At 40.8% G+C, this 19,372-nt stretch overlaps 1 protein-coding gene across 2 annotated transcripts; it reads right to left on the bottom strand.

Annotated features, from left to right (window-relative positions):
* Positions 1–1,434: 1,434 nt before the first annotated feature.
* LOC136679231 (CTD small phosphatase-like protein) lies at positions 1,435–14,672 on the bottom strand. 2 transcript variants are annotated; one of them, XM_066657643.1, is made up of 9 exons: positions 13,965–14,672; positions 9,361–9,521; positions 9,045–9,077; positions 7,869–7,970; positions 6,351–6,407; positions 5,625–5,717; positions 4,327–4,512; positions 4,027–4,148; positions 1,435–3,279 (listed from the first exon to the last, which is right to left on the bottom strand). In XM_066657643.1, exons 1-9 carry the CDS (start codon positions 14,038–14,040, stop codon positions 3,276–3,278), a joined length of 834 nt encoding a protein of 277 aa, XP_066513740.1. In that variant the 5' UTR covers positions 14,041–14,672; the 3' UTR covers positions 1,435–3,275. The 2 variants fall into 2 exon arrangements, with proteins under 2 accessions (XP_066513740.1, XP_066513742.1); XM_066657645.1 differs by lacking the exon at positions 9,045–9,077 and having other exon boundaries at positions 1,435–4,148.
* Positions 14,673–19,372: the final 4,700 nt, after the last annotated feature.

Here is a 19,372-nt window from a genome sequence, read left to right on the forward strand (position 1 = left end):
CAATGACTAGTACTAAAGATAGAAGTCAAGTCAAAAGTAGCCTCTGGAAAAAATATTATGATTTAGATTAACCAGTATTTCAGCATATTCAATATTAAAATACAAAACTTTGGCAGATGTTTAAAATGCCTATTTAGGCTGTTGGATTCACAACCGTGCAAATCTCCACACTTTCTCCTCATAACGCTTTTACATTTCATTTAAAATGCACAAATTACACGGACTACACCAGCCAATGTTAAAGGCTAAGCACCACTTAATGGACCTCCATGAATATTCCACATTATTGTAGTTACTGACAGATATAAGTATGAATTAAAATGAAAATAGCAGCTTAATTTGCTTTAAAACTGACAATTTTATTAAACTGACGGAAAAACCCGAGCTCGCTACGGAAATTCTTGAACGCGACCGTGACGTCACTGGTGGACAACAGCTGAACAACGCCGCGGTAAAACACCGTTATGACCGACTGTTATGACAGTATCTAGCTAAATAACCAACATTATTCATGACAATAGCCTAGCAATAAGCTAAACTCAAATGTAGAGGTACCGTTATTCTTGTAAATGTCGAAAAAAAAGTCGAACTCGAATTCCTCCGACACTATAAACCTCCGTAATGCAGCTACGTAGCCGAGTATAATCTGAGACACCGAGTTTAGCGAGTCAAGCTAACGTTAACTAACACCAACTAAAACAGGCGAAGTGAGTGTCCTTACCCTGTTTACCTCCATGTTACAGAGGCTCTTGAACACCTTTCGTTGGTGTCCTTACATGCCCATATTGTTGGAACAGCGCCAGTGAAATGAGCTACAGATAACGGAGTGAGCGGAGGGTCCTTTCCAAAGTGTCCGTTTAAAGTGGACAGATTTAGTCCATTTTCTGGATATTTTGGGATCTTTGGGCCATTTGTTCACAGATGTCCCACTGTACATTGAATGATTGCAGCCAGAAACAACACACCTTTTCCTCATTTTGCATTAAATTAAGTGCAGCTTCTAGAGTGTTGTCCACCATCTACGTCACAGGCAAGACGCCTATTAGAGTTTCTATTGTGACGGGACCAACGGTCTTTTAAACCTTATTCCTTCAATTAGTAAGAAATAACTATCAATAAACACAAGTTAGGAACTCAAACTCCACTGTATTTATTTATTTGACACTTTCATAGAGCTGGTGTTTAGCCTTTAAAACCCGAAACCTGAGTCGTCAGGCAAACGATTAAGGGTGCAGTTGGCATGTGTGGCCACAAGGGGGAGACATGCGCTTTAGAATTTTGAGGTAATGACAATACTTCTTTGAAATAAAATCATTTTTATATCCCCACATTCACCACTCATACATGCTGCGTTTTAATGTACCACAGTCAATGTAAAAAATTCTTTATGAAAGTTGAATCAAGAGGTAAAGTCATGTTTTCTTAAAAAGGTGCTTTAATATAACGTCATAGTCTGGAAGAAAATGTTGCCACAAACCATGTATCATATCACCTTGAAACATACTGCAAATATGGCCCAGCACAGCCCCTTGTCACCGGTTTCAAGCTGCAGTGAACTCTTTCAACCTGTCAACACATCTACATGGCTTTTCAAATAAGCATAAAGAAAAAAAACATATAAATTTAAAAGACAAAACCCCATTTGGAAGTAATGCTTTGCGATAACACAAGTAATGTCAGGACAAGTAACTGTGCCTGTAATTGTTAGTGAAAATATCTGCTGGAAGAACAACAGAACATCCATGGCCAACACCAACACGTGCTCCAACTGTGACTGTTCACTGAACATTAAAAAAGGTGAACTACACAACTGTGGGAAAAAAAAGTATACTCTCCTCAGACTCTAACATGATTATCTAAGAGTGAGATTCGAAACCAGAAACCACACAAGGAGCTGCACGGAGCCGAAACTAGAAGAAACAACAGCAGCAGGATTATATAGATGTTTAACATTTCAAACCAAATACTGACAGATTATCATAATGAAAACAATGAAATACTCTCTTGCATTGGTTGCAGAGGTTAGACAAGGATGGAGAGAGGTAGCGCAACAAGGGACAAATTATCTGAGGGAAATAAAGAGACAGAAATAAACACAGACGAGTCATAGAGTGAAGAAGTGTGGTGTAGAGGAAGAGAGAGAGAGAGAGAGGTTATTGCGTGCTCTGCGGCGTTCTTTTCGATAAAGCCGAGGCTGCTCCTCTCCTAGGCACCGTGGTGAGGGAGGCTCCACACAGACAGCGCTGCCAGCAACAGCACCCAGAGCCAAAAAAACAAAGAAAAAATAAACAAACAAATAAAAAGTAAACCACCCTTTCAAAACCAAATTCCATCTAAGTGCTGCACTGACCTGGAATCTAGGGTTCAGCAAGAGCTAATGCTTCAATACACTGAAAGATTCATCGCTTTTGTATCAAAGTTGCAGCTTCAAGGAGTGCACTTTGAACAACATCCTGCAGCTGGACAACTGGAGTTTCTAAAAAGTCTGTGAACGAATCAAACATCCATGCAATGTCATGTCAACAAAGCTGCAACTAGGTGGCAGACCGGCACGCTTTTAAGCTTCAAGCCAGAAAATACGTACGCATTGCCCTTGGCCAAAAAAAGGCCTCCACTTCAACCGATAGAAAAATACTCCCATGCTTATAACACAGCTAAAATACTGACTTGAAAAATCTGCAATCAGATATCTTGGTTCAGCTCTACTCTGAATGGCCCCTCATTCCTCAAGTGTTCTGGACACATGAGCCCATGGTAATGAACTGCACACTCTGGCCTTGAAGGGCTTGGTCAGCTCTATAACGCCCAAAACACATGCTTCTCCATCTGCTTTGGTGTCTGTGATGTACTGGAATCCACCGCATTTAGCAGCAGGCTGCAGATTCTAAGCAAGTTAAAAACCTAAAATCATAGCAAATCCCATACCAATCAACTAAGTTGGGAAAAGAAACGTCTAAAAAAATTAAAACGGATACATCTGCAATTGTGCATCCCAAACGGACGTTCCCCTTTAAGTTAAATTAAAGGGGACAGGGCCTCCACGTCATGGTGCCTAAATTATTTTGGTGAATCTCTGGGTGAACACTGAAACGACCAGATGTGTGCCATACCATCACAGGACTGATATATACCCTACATTTCAATGCTCTCAGTTACCTGGTAAAATGGACCCACACGCTGATGTCGAGCCTCAGCAAGTGAATTGTGTAAAAATGAGCTGCTGGAAACAACCACCTGTTGGCACAGTACAATCTGCAGTCTGAGATTGTTGCTCATCATCTTTGAAACAGAAAAAAAAAAAAAAAAAAGAATCTCAATATAGTGTAAGATTAACATAAGTGCAAATGCATTCCTTTGCTCTTATAACACAAACAAATATACACGTCTACAAAGAGTTAAAGATAAAGACCATTTCTATAATGATGGCACAAGCTGAAGGAGGAAGAAGAAAAATAAAAGAAATCACAAGAAAATATTAGAAAAAAAAAATTATTAAAATCCCCGCTCTGGCCATCGTTTCTGACTCGCCTCCCATTTTAAAGAGTATAATTCTGGAAAAGATTCTCTGGAAATATGCCGTGTACAAAAACATATCCCGTTCCCCTTTAAAAATGACATTCAAAAAAGGCACTTGGTTGGGTAAGCGAAGAAAAACAAAGCCCACAGTCCTTTTTAAACGTCTACAGGTTACAGAGCCTGCCTGCATAGCAACAACCCAAAGATCTGCGCTTAGAGTCTCCCATTACATGAGGGGGAAAAAAAGCAGGAGTTGGTTTTTTTTTGGTTTATTATTAAGCACTTAACAGGAGAGCCAAATCTGGGTCTCTTGAACAGTAAAGGTCCATGTGTAGTGGAGTTTTCATCACACTGTCTGGGTCTCCCTGGAGGCTGCTGTTCCTTTGTAGTGAGCAGCGGGCTGCTGTTAAGTGAAGTCTGGGAAAGCAGGGGACGGGAGAAAGGGACCCATTGCCTTCTGCCTGAGCACTCCACTGCGCCCCCTTAAGGCTGGGAAGTTCAGCTTGCTACCTGGCTCTGAGGTTCTGCAGAACGTCGTACACATTCTCTTCTTTGCTCAGTCCTTCAAAGAATGGGAGCAGGTCCAACAGTTCGGTGTCGTTCATGTCGTCAAACCACGACTGCACAGGAACCTGTGGAGGAGAAGACACCCCCTGGTTATTTCCATTTAGGTGTATTAAAGGACAAACTACTGAGAAACCTTCTATTTACTAGATGTAGATCATTGAAATAACAAAGGCTCGTCATTGGCCGTCTCATCGGAAGTGACACTACGGAGGGTGTGTTTGCAAAAGGTAAAACGAGGCTCACAGCATTCTCGGGGTGGAAGATGTAGGAAGCTGGGGAGTTGTCCACTATGATGACATTGTGCAAATCCCTCCCGAGTCGGCTGAGGTCTTTGACATAGTTTCCTCTGTGGAACACGCAGGATTCCCGGAAGAGGCGTGCCCGGAAAACTCCCCACTGGTCCAGAAGGTCAGCCACGGGGTCAGCGTACTGCAGCAGAACAGTCAGAACTTCAGTGTGTTACAGTAACATTGTGGTTTGGTACTAAACACTGTTAAATTAACAGAAGTGGTAACAGCGGTGAAAACATCTTCCATTTGCTTCTCACAAGCAAGAAAACAATGACACTATTGCCAGATGAAACTAAATAACTTTAAGTTCTTACACAGTCCATCTACAAAAAAAAATAAAAACAATTCTACAAGGAACCACAGAGGACATGCAGGTATTCCACAAACACAGGTTTGACATTTTGGGGACTTACCTGATTAATAATAAATATAAGATAAATACCTCAGAAAGGTGCTTAAGGTGTTAAAAAGCATTCAGCCACTTAAGTTCTGTGTCTATCAGACTTCAGAATTGCACGCTAGGGCATCCTAAAAAACCAAAGCAGCTAGGAAACGCAGACTATTCTAGAACAATCAGCCATGGCTCTTAACAGCTACTGTGCCGTGTACAACTAACAAGACAAAAAAAGCAGCGTCTGAGACATTGTGTGTGTTCACAGCAACAAAGGAAACTTCACGATGGCCTGCAAAGCGTCCCAACTAAAACTTTTAAAATAGGTGAAGCTGGCAGCGTCTGTAGCTACAGCTCTGTGGGCTAATGCTACCGGTGCATGGAGTTGTGGTGGCAATAGAGACACTTACCCATGCATTAGCAGCTAAAAAAAAACGCTGGCCACACAGAGACAGAGAGGGGTGTGTCAGATATTAGGAGGAGAGCAAAATAGTTCACAACCCATTCACAAGCCTTCAGGCATGCTACAAACAAGCATCACAAATCAACAAGCCCTGACACAGTCAAAGGTTTTACTGCTTTACAACTTTTTAGTGGGTTAAGAAATAATCTGAAGACTAAATAAAATTAATTAAAGACACAAATAAACTGAGCAAGGTCAAGTTTAACACGAACCGACCCATGAGACCACTGTGTGTTTAAACTTAAGCCATTAGTGGTGGCCAAAATTAGGAAGCGGTGTGTACATAGTAAGTGTGCCAAGGGTCAAAGCAAGAGTAGTGTTTACATTATAAGCCTATCACATGAAACCCCCCTGGTTCTGAAAATGGCAGCATTTAGAGTTGGTGAAGCTGTCCAACCTTGGCTAGACTTGCTGTGAAAAGCACACACTCAAACAGCTCTCCCATCTTCTGCAGGAACTCGTCCACGTGCGGCCTCTTCAGGACATACACCTGAAACACAGAGGCGTTCACAACCATTCGTGTTAAAGGCTGTCAACCTTTTTTCCCAGCTCAGAAACGAATGACAAACTGTCCAAAGTGTGAAACATGAGTGAAACGAACACAAAGAATAAGTACATCACAGTACAGGAATTAATGACATCACTGCTAATCTGTAACTTCACATTTTTAATACATGAATAAAACCAAAAAGGCCTGGGAATGTCCACCTCCCTCAGAGGTGAGGCCCTGATTGCTCAAATGTCCTCCCTAACTGATCTAAAACAGTTTATGAAAAAGAAACCTCAGTTAGGCCAAACAAAGCCTCAAGTTAACTGGTCATAAGGCCTGCTTCACTGAACTACAGACCTATAAAAATATACAATAAACAAATAAGAGCAGTATGTTTTGAAGACACAAAGCTGCCACCCAGTGCAAGTAATCATGAATAGGCCAATCAGGACAGACACAGCCTATCCTGGATTACTTGAACAAGGTAACAACCATAATCACCTCTTAAAAAGCAAAATAAATAACTCACCACAGAGGTCTGAAAAGAAGCAATTCTCATAAATGTAATATGATTTATTAAAGGAGATTGTACTGCGTTATAATCAGGAAAGGAAGTCACTGAGACTGCAGTACCTGATGTACAGTGCCATCTATTTCCACAGGAACGATGAAGTCAGCATTGCTAATGGGCTGTTTGGATACAAACAAAACACATATCTATATTAGTTGCACAACAAAATTATAGTATTGTATCATACTTACACCCATAACACATACAGGGGTTGGACAATGAAAGTGAAACACCTGGTTTTAGACCACAGTAAGTTATCAGTGTTGTGTAGGGCCTCCTTTTGCGGCCGATACAGCGTCAGTTGGTCTTGGGAATGACATACACAAGTCCTGCACAGTGGTCAGAGGGATTTGAAGCCATTCTTCTTGCAGGATAGTGGCCAGGTCTCTACGTGATGCTGGTGGAGGAAAACGTTTCCTGACTCGCTCCTCCAAAACACCCCAAAGTGGCTCAATAATATTTAGATCTGGTGACTGTGCAGGCCATGGGAGATGTTCAACTTCACTTTCATGTTCATCAAACCAGTCTTTCACCAGTCTCGCTGTGTGTGTTGGTGCGTTGTTGTCCTGATACACGGCACCGCCTTCAGGACACAGTGTTTGAACCATTGGATGCACCTGGTCTTACTGGTGCAGTGTGTAGTTAATGAAGATTGTCCACCAGGCTGCTCCAGTTTAGCCCTGACACCTCCCACACTACAATCACAGGTGTTTCACTTTCATTGTCTAACCCCTGTATGTCAGTGGAGCTGAGAGAATGGACAGTGAGTGCAGAAACAAATATGTTATGGCTGTTATGACAAATGCACGATATTCTACATTAAAAAAAAAAGCCTGTTAGAGTATATATACACATATAACAGACAAATTATAACCGAAATAAACCTACCATACCAACATTTTTAAAATTGAACACCAGGTGGCATCAATGAACTTACAAAGGAAATAATAATTGTGATAATAATGTGATTATTACTAGTAATCTAAAAGTGCATTACATTTTTGCTCATTAAAACTGCAGAGAAAGTACAATAAACTTTTAAACTGTCTAATTTACAGGAAGCCTTTTTGTTGGCTAGTTTTTGACGTATGATTTAGTCTCACTGAGGGATCTCTTCGTATAACATCTGGGATTGTTTAGGCGCATCAGCCTCTTTCTCGCCCTTTTTCAACAGCACTAAAACTGGATTAGAAGAGGAGGATTATGCCAAACCTGGACAAATTTAATCGGAACAAGAGGGCCGTTAGGCTACAGGCCCCTTTCGAACCCTGATGCTAATGCTCAGACCACACAAACATAGAAAGCTGCTGAATTGGTGATGCTCTCCAAATCTTCTTCCAGTACGGCAGAAATAAAAGCAGTGACCACTCAAATCCATGTGCATATAGAGCTGATTCAAACAGTCACGGTGGGGTCATAAGCACCATCCCGTTAAAACCAAGCTGCACTTCACTAGTCCTTTCAGCAGGGTTTTTTAGTGTATGTGCGGTCCTTACACAGCCTACACAGTGATTATGTTGCTGCATTACTGGAGAGAAATCCATGGTGATACAGCAGTGCCCGTTTATTAACTTGCCTACCTTAAATGAACTGTGCACCAGAGTCTCGTCCAAGTCTATTACAACACACTTCTTGCCGTAGTCGTTGATGTTCACCTCGGGGAGGAGGTATTTCTCTGGAGGCTGGAGAAAGAGAGCACAGGGAGGATGAGCGTGATCGAAACCAAGATGCTATCAAGAGAGGGGGAGGACGGCTGAGAAACTGCACAAAGTGAGCAGCAGTAGCTTAAGGATGTTAAAATGTTAAAAAGGAATGCATTCAAGGCACTTTTTCAGTCCACTGCCACCAATTGCTCAAAAAGGGAAGAGAAAAGGAATTAAGGAGAAATAATGCAGAAATTAGCTGTTCAACCGAACACGAGGTGAGTCAAACTGATCTCAAAAGCAAGTGATGATGACTAGTTTCCCTTGCAGGACACCGAAGCACTGTTGTCAGAGTACAGAAGCTTATGTTGTTGTGCTAACCTAATCTATAATCCTTGTCTTTTTTAAGTGGATGAATCAAACTAATCTTTTAAGCAAAGTAAATCTGAGTGCACTAATGAACCTGTCCTAGAGGTGCATGAACACAGCTCATGGTGAACATACACAAAGTCGAAAGAAATGCTGTCATAACCCAGACTCTTAGGAATCTGTGAATGAATTGAGACGTTTTTATTCATGTTTACAATGTCTTAATTCTACAGCTCTAGATTGGACCTGCTCAGATGAAAACTCCTAGCATTCTAAACAAACTGTAATACTTTTAGTACCTCAGTCAAGACTATGTAAACTGGAGAAGGCTAACTAAACGAGAGGAACAGAATGTGTGAGTCCTCCAGAATTGTTTCTGGAAAAAGCCCTTTACCCTGACAGTATGCACTCAGATTTCTGGAGTTTTCTGTGATGCCATTCTCAATTTCAACTCTAAAGGTTTACTACAGCACTAGTGTTTATTTTGTTCCTCTGAACGGTAGGTACTTGAGGGCACATGGCCTATGCCTGTGTTTTAAAAAGTCTTGACACATGAAACACCCCAGTCAGCCCAGCAATGTTGGAAAGGTAATGTGGCACTTAAATCCAAGGCCAACATGAAGAGGTTGGTGCAAGTGCCTTAGTAGCAGAGCCCAGTTCAGAAACATGGCTCTGATTGGCTTCTCTCTCTTCACTCTGCATGCAAAAAAAAATCACAAGCAGGAGGAAAGTGGTAATACATACACTGGGAACAGGGATGACCTCAGCCTGCTCACACTGGGCCACGACACACCAGGAGAGATGAAGACAGAGACACATAAACAGGAAAGTGTGAGGTGATATAAACATAGTGCATGTGTACCAGTCTAGAAAGGTAACAATGAGGTGGAAATGAAGACATTTGAGGCGAAACAGACAAACTGAACATAAACAAGGTCAGACAGCCTGTACACTGTGGATACAGTCCTTTAGGGCGGCATTAAAAGTGTCTCAGAGAATAACACAAATGTTATTTAAAAAATGATTAAAAGCCGATGTAGGCTGTCTGTGATTTGCTGACCTTAGGTGGCGCTCCATTCTCCTCCACAGGTGGAGGGAGAGGGCTGGTGTTGTTGTTGGTTGTGGCAGGAGGATCAGCATCATAGTTCCGCAAGCAGCAGAAGAAGGAGCTGAAGAGACTCCGACGATTCTTCTTTTTTATGCTGTTGCTGGACAGCGAAACTGGTCCAAAAAAGGCCAAAAAACATGTTAAAAGACAGGCTGTGTAGCTATGTTTTTATTTTAAAGAGCTCTGCTTTACAAAATAAAAAACCCTTCTCTCAAGAGGCTAGGTGGTACAAGTCAGGAACAAGAACACGAGCACTTTTTATAAATTGTAGCTATGAAATGATATTCAAATCATAGAAAATCTGTGCTACAGAACTACCCAAGATTTCACTGAATCCTGTAAAAGATACACTGTAAAAACTTTCAGAAGGCCTTTGTGAATTATTATTTTAAAAATATATAAAAAGGATAACTGTAGTGATGGATGAGTGCTAGCATAAATACAGTGCTAAGCCCTTCATGCTTCTTCAAATTTAATGGAAGGCCAAATATGCAATGCAAACATATCTATCGTTGCTGTCCAAAGAATAAGAAATTGTCAATATTTTTAGATTTTTGGTTTACAACATTATCTGTTCACAAAAGCTGTCATTCACACAGTGTGAACATTTCATGATAAATGGACCAATAGAAATGCTCCAAAATTATGCTTGGAATATAAGCTGTTTATTGACTTCCATTCAAATTTAAGAAGGTTTTATGTTTCTCATGTAAATACACACGTGTGAGAACACACACACACACACAGAGAATGAGGTTACATTATATTTTAGTATCATGTCTAGGGTGTGAAATTGAAGCCACAAATCATTAAGCTGAGTGACACTTGATAACATGAGAGGTTAATTTGCCTTCAGGAATAAAGAAATCCAATAACGCAGCTTCAGTTTTATCAGTTATAACCATTGATGAGATGTTCCTCTCTGTAAATCATGGATAGTGTTAGAGTCCAAAAACACTGACTGGGTGATTTAACTGGATTTAGTGCAGGGAGTTTCAAAAGCTGAATATAAATCAGGGTTTCCATAGTTTTGACAGAAATGTTAGGGCATTACTGGTGGCTTTTTTTTTTTTCAGTTCCAACCGAGTCCTCAGCAAACGTAAATATTAAAGTAATACAATATTATGGTTATGACATTCTTTGATACTCTACCCCTGTGTAAAACATAGGAGTATTTTCCTTTGGAACAGTATTAACAGGCTAAGAACAGACTGACACCACAGTGCAAAGGAGCAGACAGTGAGATGCCATCAAAGTCACTGCTCTTTAAATCTCACACTAATAATAATCTCTGGCCATACCAAAGCCACAGCAAATGCGCTAAACGGCGACACTGAGGTCACCAGAGAGAGAATGGCCTTTAAATATAGAGGGGGGAAGAAAAAAAAAAAAAGGAAAAAAAAAAAAAAGAAACTGGACCCTCTTACTTCCTGACTCCACCTTGTCCACTATGGTGCCCAGCACACATTGGCTGATGCCTGCAGCTCCATTTTAAGGGTGCGCAAATATTTTGTTTCTTTCCGGAGCTCGAGTGACGAATCTTGTGGTGGCATGGAGCAGACAGAGTATGCGAATGCTAAGAGGAGGAATGGAGGGAAAGCAGGGGAGAGGGGAAGGGAGGGGAGGGGGGCTGGTACAAAAGAAGGAGGTTCCAGATAAACCCCACAGCCAATAGGATGACCGCATTCCTCTCCTGCCCCTTAGCTCAGTGCTGAAGTTCTTCAATGCAATTCAGACCAAAGTACCACATTTTGGAGTGAAATATCTCTACATATCTAATAAAAAAAAGTCATATTCATTTTTTTGTTTAAATAAATGGTTTTACATACAGGGCCATGACAACGTATGAACAGGTTTGGCTATTATTATTATTATTACTATCACGTCTGCGATCATCATGAATAATTTCCATGATGGCAAGCCCACTTAACAGCTGGGAGAAAAAGAAAAAAAAATGTATAGCTTAGGACCCCCTAATACACACTCTTTGATATCTCTAGCTGTACAAACCTCTTTAAATATAAGGCATTCTAAAACAGAACTGGAGAGTATTGACGGTTTGCCAAAATGCAGTGTTTAAAAACCATCCAGTGGTTAAATACCTTAAATCAGCTGCTATCACAAATCAGAGGTTTACAGAACTCAAGTTTCTGCATTTACTTTTGACCTCAGTAGATGTTGTTGATATTGGTGTACTTGTTTATCATATATAAAGTGTTATATATGATATAACACTTTATATATAAAGTGTTATATCAATACCAATATAAAGTGTTCTCTCCGTATCGTCCAGCTCTTCAATATGTAAATACTTTCTCACAAAAAAAGGCCACACACATTAAGCCCAAAGTCAAGCCTGACCAAAAGAAAAAGAGCTGGGGTGCATTCTTACAGGACAGTGCTCCACTTTGGGCTTGATTTATCGGTCTGACTGAGAAATCCTGCTTTATGGAAAGCCCCCCCATCTTGAAGGTATGTAAACAAATGTAAAATGGTTTAAGTGTTTCCAACCTTTCTGTAGGGGCCACTTTATGTTACCAACCTGAAGAGTGATCAGTGTCAGTGTCATTTAAACAAATCATGACAGGTTTGTAAGATATCAATCTGGAGCCTAATTTAAACACCACTCTGTACTGAACTCTATCTGGAGTCTATTGAACAGTAGTAATAGAGGTCCAGCCATTGTCTGATAAATAATAAATGCTATAAACTCTGTAGCAACTTTCCACAAAGCTTATTAGCAGCATTACCACATTTTCAAGCCTAAATAATTTCTAAACACAAAAGCAGCTGCTAGAGAGTCTCCATCCTCCAAAGCCAGAGGTCAAAAGGGTAAAAACCTGGAAGCACTCAGGGCCCAATTTGGTCAGCAAGGAGGACAGAGGGCATCTCAAACTGACTCACTGCAGTAACAGGGCAAAAATGCTGGCATCCCTGGGTTATTTTTCACTCAAGACAGCTTACCATAAACAGCCAGAGATTTACGCAAGGTGCAGCATCCTGTTTTAGACCTTACAACTGAAACAAATCTCTGGACACATAACATCAGGGTAAAGAGGAAGAACAAGGGGAAATGCGTCTTTCTCTGCATGAACAATATGGTATGTCTTTTCACTTTTTCCATAGTTCAAAACATTAACAAGTGGGTAAGAGCTTTCTCGTCCTTTATGGTCATCTGCCCTTTCACCTAAGTTTAAAACAGAAAAAACCAACAACCCAGGCCTACGATTCGCTTTTCTTTATAGGCACTAGTCCAAAATCCAAGCCTAAATAAATGACACGGTTATGACCAGTCGACCAATCACAAGACAAGCCCTAAACATCACATTGCTACCTCCAGTCACAGCGCATAAAAATTATGTAACACCCACCTGCGTGATTGGATATCAAGTAATGGACTTTGTGCACTCGCTCACTCTAGAGACTACCTACAAACTCTAACACCAATTAAAAAAAAAAAAAGAGTCTCTTGTAAAGAGAAGTTTTAATAACGCCTAAGTGTGGACACTTTAAATACTGTGGGAGCCTTTGAACTTCAGTTATGAATCTCTGACTAAAGAAGGTTGCTTAATTAACCACTGTTGTAAAACCATAATAAAGTTACATAAAGTATTCTAGACATTGCTGTTTGTTCACCAACGAATGTAAACGGGAGAACCGTCTCATGAAGATAATACAAACAGATCATTTTGGTTTTTCTTTGACACCTTAGTTCAAAGAAACAAATTAAACCTGGAAATTGAATGACATATCACTCCCACATTCCCACAAATCTATCAAAGCTAGACATATGAAATATACCAAGTAGGTATAAGTGGTTTTCAGTGATATAGAGCGGTCTGTGTTTGTGCCATTTTCACAGTTATGGCAATAGTACGTACAAAGTCTTTGAATGAGAGCTTGAATACGGTCCAGTTAAAGTGTCGCCTGGGGATGTGTTAGGGTGAATTACATATGCTACACACATAGATGATGACTGTGCAACAGATGGCAGGGTGACAGCATTTAGCCACGTGAAAAAGTACAGAATATGCAGAATTGTGTGTCTCAGGGGAATAAGCATTATTAGAATATTGGGCTGTATAACAGAACGGTTTGGTGCCGGATAGAGGAAGAGGAACACAGTTATATGCAGCAGTAACATAGCGAGTAAAAGGTAATGGAAGTTCATAGAGAGAGAGAGAGAGAGAGAGAGAGAGAGAGACTGTTTCAAAGCAAAGAAGCAATTTAAACATTAATTAATTTTATCACTATGCTAGCAGAAAAACATTAAAACAAACAAAATGGCACCTAAACATACAATCATTTATATATATATATATATATATATATACACACACACACACACACACACACTACTATTATTTTAATTGTAACAAGAAGACAGGACAGTATTGTGTATTGTATATTATTGACAGGGACATGGTCCTAGTTTTGTTCTATACAGATAACTGTAAATACACGCAACGTGATTCACTCGGAGCTTCTCAACCCCAAAAAACAGGCTTAAAAACATGTAAAAATTTGCACTGTAACTCTAAACAAACACAACTTACCTTTTTCAGGGTTTGACGATAGGATCTCCTCCTCCTTTGGATTCGTAACTTGCGTTATTATGGACGTGTTGTCCATGGAAAACGGGGAAGGTTTTCCTTGTTCTTTCCCAGCAGCGAGAGACGAGCTCGGGTGTAGAGGCGAAAAAAGCGGAGGATAATTAACTGTACCCGAAACAGACCGAGGATAAAAGAATTAAACGTTTCTAAAATGATAAATTCTTTTACTGTTATTATTCTCGCACCTCCTCGCATGGAGCCCCAGCCGAGCCAGGTTTACCAGGCTATCACTGACTAGCTTCAGAAACCCGATGTGTCCAGCTTTCGTCCCTCACTATCTCTTAAACCTCGCAGTATTTTTAGCACCGAACCTAGCTCTGCACATACTCGTTTTCTAGGTCCAAATATCCCTCTAAACCGTTTCCTAAAAGCTGAAAACAAAACACACTTATTCGCCCAGGCGCTGTTCGCGCAGCTGGCTAAGCTAACTTAGGGCTGTAACGTTAACGTTAGTTGTTAAAACTATAAAAGCAGCGGTAAATAGTGGCTGAGGAAACCAAACCCCTCGGTGTGAAGTTAACGCGCCCAAATCAATAAAACACAAACGTAGCGAGGAGTATCCGATATCATACAATAGTACGAGGTTAGTTTGTCTTAAAAAAAAAGCCCGTGTTTTGAAGCCAAATGTCTGTTTTCTGTATTCTCCTTCCAATATGGTGGCGGCGAGCGTTTCAAATTCACCAGATAGATAGCATTGAGCCAGGGCGCCTGGGCTGTGTCCCAATCCGCGTCACGCTCCCTAGATAGTGCGCCTTGTAAGCCACGAAGTGTTGGCTTCTACAACCAAACAAAGCCTCTGTTTTCCTAGTATGAACTATTTGCAGACGCAATATCTGCTTACGGAGCCCTACGGGTGAATTCGCCCAATAATATAATTAAGACGTGTGAAATAATAATGCTCAGGGACAGCTTCACAAGGCCAGTGAACGACTTAACGAGGCGCGGGAATGACATTTTAATTTGTAGGAAAAATACATTTAAATACCTCTTTACCTAGGTTTATTAAGTTGGGGGTATTGCTTATGTATTATCCCAGATATTTTGTTGTTTTGTATACTAATGACAGTAAAACTCAGTTCCCTCCTAACCATTTTCTAACTCTTTTAAAATTAAACAGGTGTAATACATGCAAATTATCTTTTTTCTCTCTCATTTGATTTTAAGTACGGCGTCTCATTCTAAAGTAGTCTGGGTCTGGGTAGTGTCACACAGCTCCAGGGACTTGGAGGTTGTGGGTTCGATTCCCGCTCCGGGTGACTGTCTGTCCCACAGTCTAAAAACACACGCTCGTAGGTGTCCGTAGGTCACCGCGACCCTGAACTGGATAAGCGGTTACAGACAATGAATGAAAATGGGGGGGGTGGACGACTACTGACGTGCAAAACTGACCAATTAAATGTTTACAGAGAAGGTTATCGACCAATAAAGGTAGCTCTACAGTCAGACCGTCCAATCAGAAGATTTTTGGCTACTTCACCACGCCCCCTTCTCACTCAAGCGAACCAATCGGAGTAGGGGAGGGCGGGACTAGTTTGTGAACGAAACTTCTCGAAGTTCTATGTAAGCTCTAGAAAAACAAAATCCCGGCCGTTTGTGAAATTCCGCCCGGACATTTTTCAAGTCTAAAAAAGAGAACATGTCCGGGTAAAAGAGGACGTCTGGTCACCCTACATTAGTTGTTCACCGCTTTCAGTATCTGGTGATTAATAAGTTATTCAGAAGCATTATTAAGTCGTACACAAGACTTAATATTATTTTGAATGGATGTCACTACCGGGGCTCCGTATCCACTGTCCGTGAGCAGGAGCAAGCCTCCTGAATTCCTATGTCGCGCACTAAGTAGGGCGTCAGAGGCCATTTTAGACTCAGCCGTTCTCCTCCCCATAACCACAACCACCTCCTCCTCTTCATATTAAAAATAAAAGCATGGTCAATATCATCGCTTACAAAGACTTTTATGACCCTCGGCGAACCTTTCATTGGTTTTAAGCAATAATTTGGGTGTGAATGGCGCAGCTGAATAAAAATACTCCAATATTACATATGAGCTTCCATATTTGGACTGTATGGACTGGTACATTTTAAATCTGTAGAAATATGTATTATAAATAATACACGGTGGTGCAGCGGGTAGCGTCACTGTCACACAGCTCCAGGGACCTGGAGGTTGTGGGTTCGATTCCCGCTCCGGGTGACTGTCTGTGAGGAGTGTGGTGTGTTCTCTCTGTGTCTGCGTGGGTTTCCTCCGGGTGACTGTCTGTGAGGAGTGTGGTGTGTTCTCTCTGTGTCTGCATGGGTTTCCTCCGGGTGACTGTCTGTGAGGAGTGTGGTGTGTTCTCTCTGTGTCTGCGTGGGTTTCCTCCGGGTGACTGTCTGTGAGGAGTGTGGTGTGTTCTCCCTGTGTCTGCGTGGGTTTCCTCGGGGTGACTGTCTGTGAGGAGTGTGGTGTGTTCTCTCTGTGTCTGCGTGGGTTTCCTCGGGGTGACTGTCTGTGAGGAGTGTGGTGTGTTCTCCCTGTGTCTGCGTGGGTTTCCTCGGGGTGACTGTCTGTGAGGAGTGTGGTGTGTTCTCCCTGTGTCTGCATGGGTTTCCTCCGGGTTTATTCTCACCTTGCGCCCAGTGATTCCAGGCACCCACCGCGACCCTGAACTGGATAAGGGTTACAGATGATGGATATATATTATAAAGAAAAAACTGGTAGTCCATAATAAACATCATTGATCCTTTAAAATAACTGCTTTGTATGCCGTGTCTTTTGTGAGATCTTTAAAGTGTATAAACATGTATCGATATATTTGTTTCTATAAAATGTATAACTACTGAGACCATGCTTAATCTGGAGACAAAAACGGTGAAAGTGAAAAGAGCGTTGTACGTTTTAGGATAGAAATCTACAAATAAAAGCACAATTTCAGTATATAAATGTAGTGTTTGTAGGTAAAGATGATCTACAATAAGTTCAAATATATCAGTGTAATCTGCTTGTTCTGATGGGGGTTTCCCTCTCTGTACAGTTTGAGCTGTAGTTCAGATGTAGCGCCCTCATGCGTTCAAATATAGTCATTGCACGTTTATTACAGCACACTCAATAACTATGGATTTAAACTCACGGAGTTCAGCTAGAAAACATTCTCAAAGACATGTTTGTGTCCTATTTGTTTTAGAATATTATGCCATGTGCAATTTAACCCTAACTTTAAAGGGAATCTTCTCCAAAGTTTCAAAATTTTCACTCTTCCACTGTTGGATTATGAGGAAAAAAAATGTAATTCCACTTGTTCTGATGTTCAGAGTCTCATTTCTTCACAATGGTGGTGATAAGAACCAGGCATCACAAAGTCTACAACAGACACAATTTATAAAAAACACAGAGCCTGCACCTCTTTCTCTGGCTGCATATTAATAACAATTTCATGTAATACATTTCTGCCTGGCTCTTAGAGATATTAAATTCTCCACTCTCTGGTTCCTGTCATCACCACGGAGCACAGAGCAGATTTTTCATGTTTCTATAATCATTATGCTGGATATATATATATGGCAACACACACACACACACACACACACAGTGAGCTGTATGTAGAGACAACATATATTTCACCGTAACCATGTAATCAATGTTATTCACTTCATCCAATCAGATGTTTTAAACATGTGGCTGATCAGTGTAGGGTGTGTAGCTCTAGGGTCATGACTAGCATTGAGTAGACTCAGTAAACAGGGTCTATTATCATAACATGTATCAATTGAGCAACTGTATGTTCAGAGAATCAATTAAAAGCCGCCTTGACCCACTGTGAAAGGCCTTTGACCTAGTACCAGTGCCTTAAGGAAAAAGCCAGAGACAAAAGATATAGAACACCGCAAACTACATCCAACAAAACTTTAACAGTGTTTAAACACTGCACTAAACTCTTACATTTAAAACAGGAATGGGTCTTGTTATGTGGGTCTCTTAATACATTCAGAAAGCCAGGCACCTATCAGGTTTTGTTTTACATTTAGCTGCAGCAGTTCAGTGACAGACAGCGCTGGACCCTCCCCCCTTTACTGCAGTACTGGAGTGAAAAAAGAGCTAAATATACTCCCCCCCTCACCACCACCACACTCCCCCCCACCACTTCGCAGTTCACAACATCCACACCAGCCACTGCACATACCCACTGTACAATCAGCACGGATGTATTAGGACAAGCCCAACATTGATCCCCCCCCACCTTTTTCTTTCCTTTTTTCCCCCCTTTTTTTTGTGGGGGTCAAAATCTACTCTCCAAAACTACTCAGCCTCCTCAGAAAAGTGGACCTAAGGTCAGTATCTCAAAGCTCATCTTCACTTAGAGTGTAGTAATGCATCCCTGTATTAATTAGCCTTATAACGACATAAGCGCTTCTCTTCTCTTGTCCATAACCTCACCGCTGTTGGGACAGTTTGATTAATGCTGACTTTATAGGGGTTTCTTCTGAATTATCTGCTGCTGGAGATCACATAGCACAGCAGATGCCCCGCACTGTAGCTAAAATAGGAAGAGGTTGTGCAGAGCAGCTGACAGTGCTCTTTCTGAGGAGCTGTGAACCAAGGCACTCCCATTTAAGTCACTAACTCTTTAGCCTTTACAGTCCATTGGGGTTTAATGGCCTATTGACTGGGCTTCTTTGGAAATGAGGTTTTGATTCACCTTTCACCTTTTGTTTTTGCTTAACCATTGACTTTGCATCTATTCTGAACGGGTACCTTTGTTTTATATGTTCTTTTAGTTAGTTTGTTTAGTCAAATCAAATATATCATATGTTTTTATCACTTTAATCAAGTCTTTGGGTCACACACGTGTCTGTTTCTGTAATAAAATAAATCTAATTACAATCTAATTTCACTTTAGATCAGTTATGACAAGCTTTGTTGCCTTTATTTCTTATCCAACTTTATGTGTTGGGTATGAAAGGGTTAAAGGAGCAAGTAAAAATGGAAAGGAAATTTCTTATTATTTTAAGAACAATTTTGAAATTAAATGCTAACAGTTTATTTAATCCATTCCGCTCCACAGTCTGTATATTACATTTATTTACATAGATCTACCTACAGGAGTAGCTCCACCCCTCAGAGTGATGTATGTTTTACAGCCCACCGCTTTTTAAACATGGTGCAATAAATGGCAGCCAATCAGAACAGAACTTATTTTCATGTATTTATCACAGTAATCTGGACCTCAGGGGAAAGTATAAAAACAAATATATATATAAAGTGTGGATATGGATTATATTCTAGTGCATTTTTAACACACACACACACACACACAGTCCAAAATGGCTGAAGATGCCTGTATTTACTGTATAATTAATGAGCAACTTATTGT

Source organism: Hoplias malabaricus, chromosome Y (genome assembly GCF_029633855.1).
Source record: "Hoplias malabaricus isolate fHopMal1 chromosome Y, fHopMal1.hap1, whole genome shotgun sequence".
Classification (NCBI taxonomy): Eukaryota; Metazoa; Chordata; class Actinopteri; order Characiformes; family Erythrinidae; genus Hoplias; species Hoplias malabaricus.

Bases quoted from the DNA above. Each gene is read 5' to 3' on its own strand.
- LOC136679231 (XM_066657643.1), bottom strand. From the start codon at position 14,040: ATGGACAACACGTCCATAATAACGCAAGTTACGAATCCAAAGGAGGAG. The intron at 7,971-9,044 runs GTATGTATTACC...CTCTTTCTCCAG, and splicing joins AGGTCATCCCTGTTCCCAGT to CCTCCAGAGAAATACCTCCT. The intron at 4,513-5,624 runs GTTGGACAGCTT...GTTCTGCTGCAG, and splicing joins TCACAGCAAGTCTAGCCAAG to TACGCTGACCCCGTGGCTGA.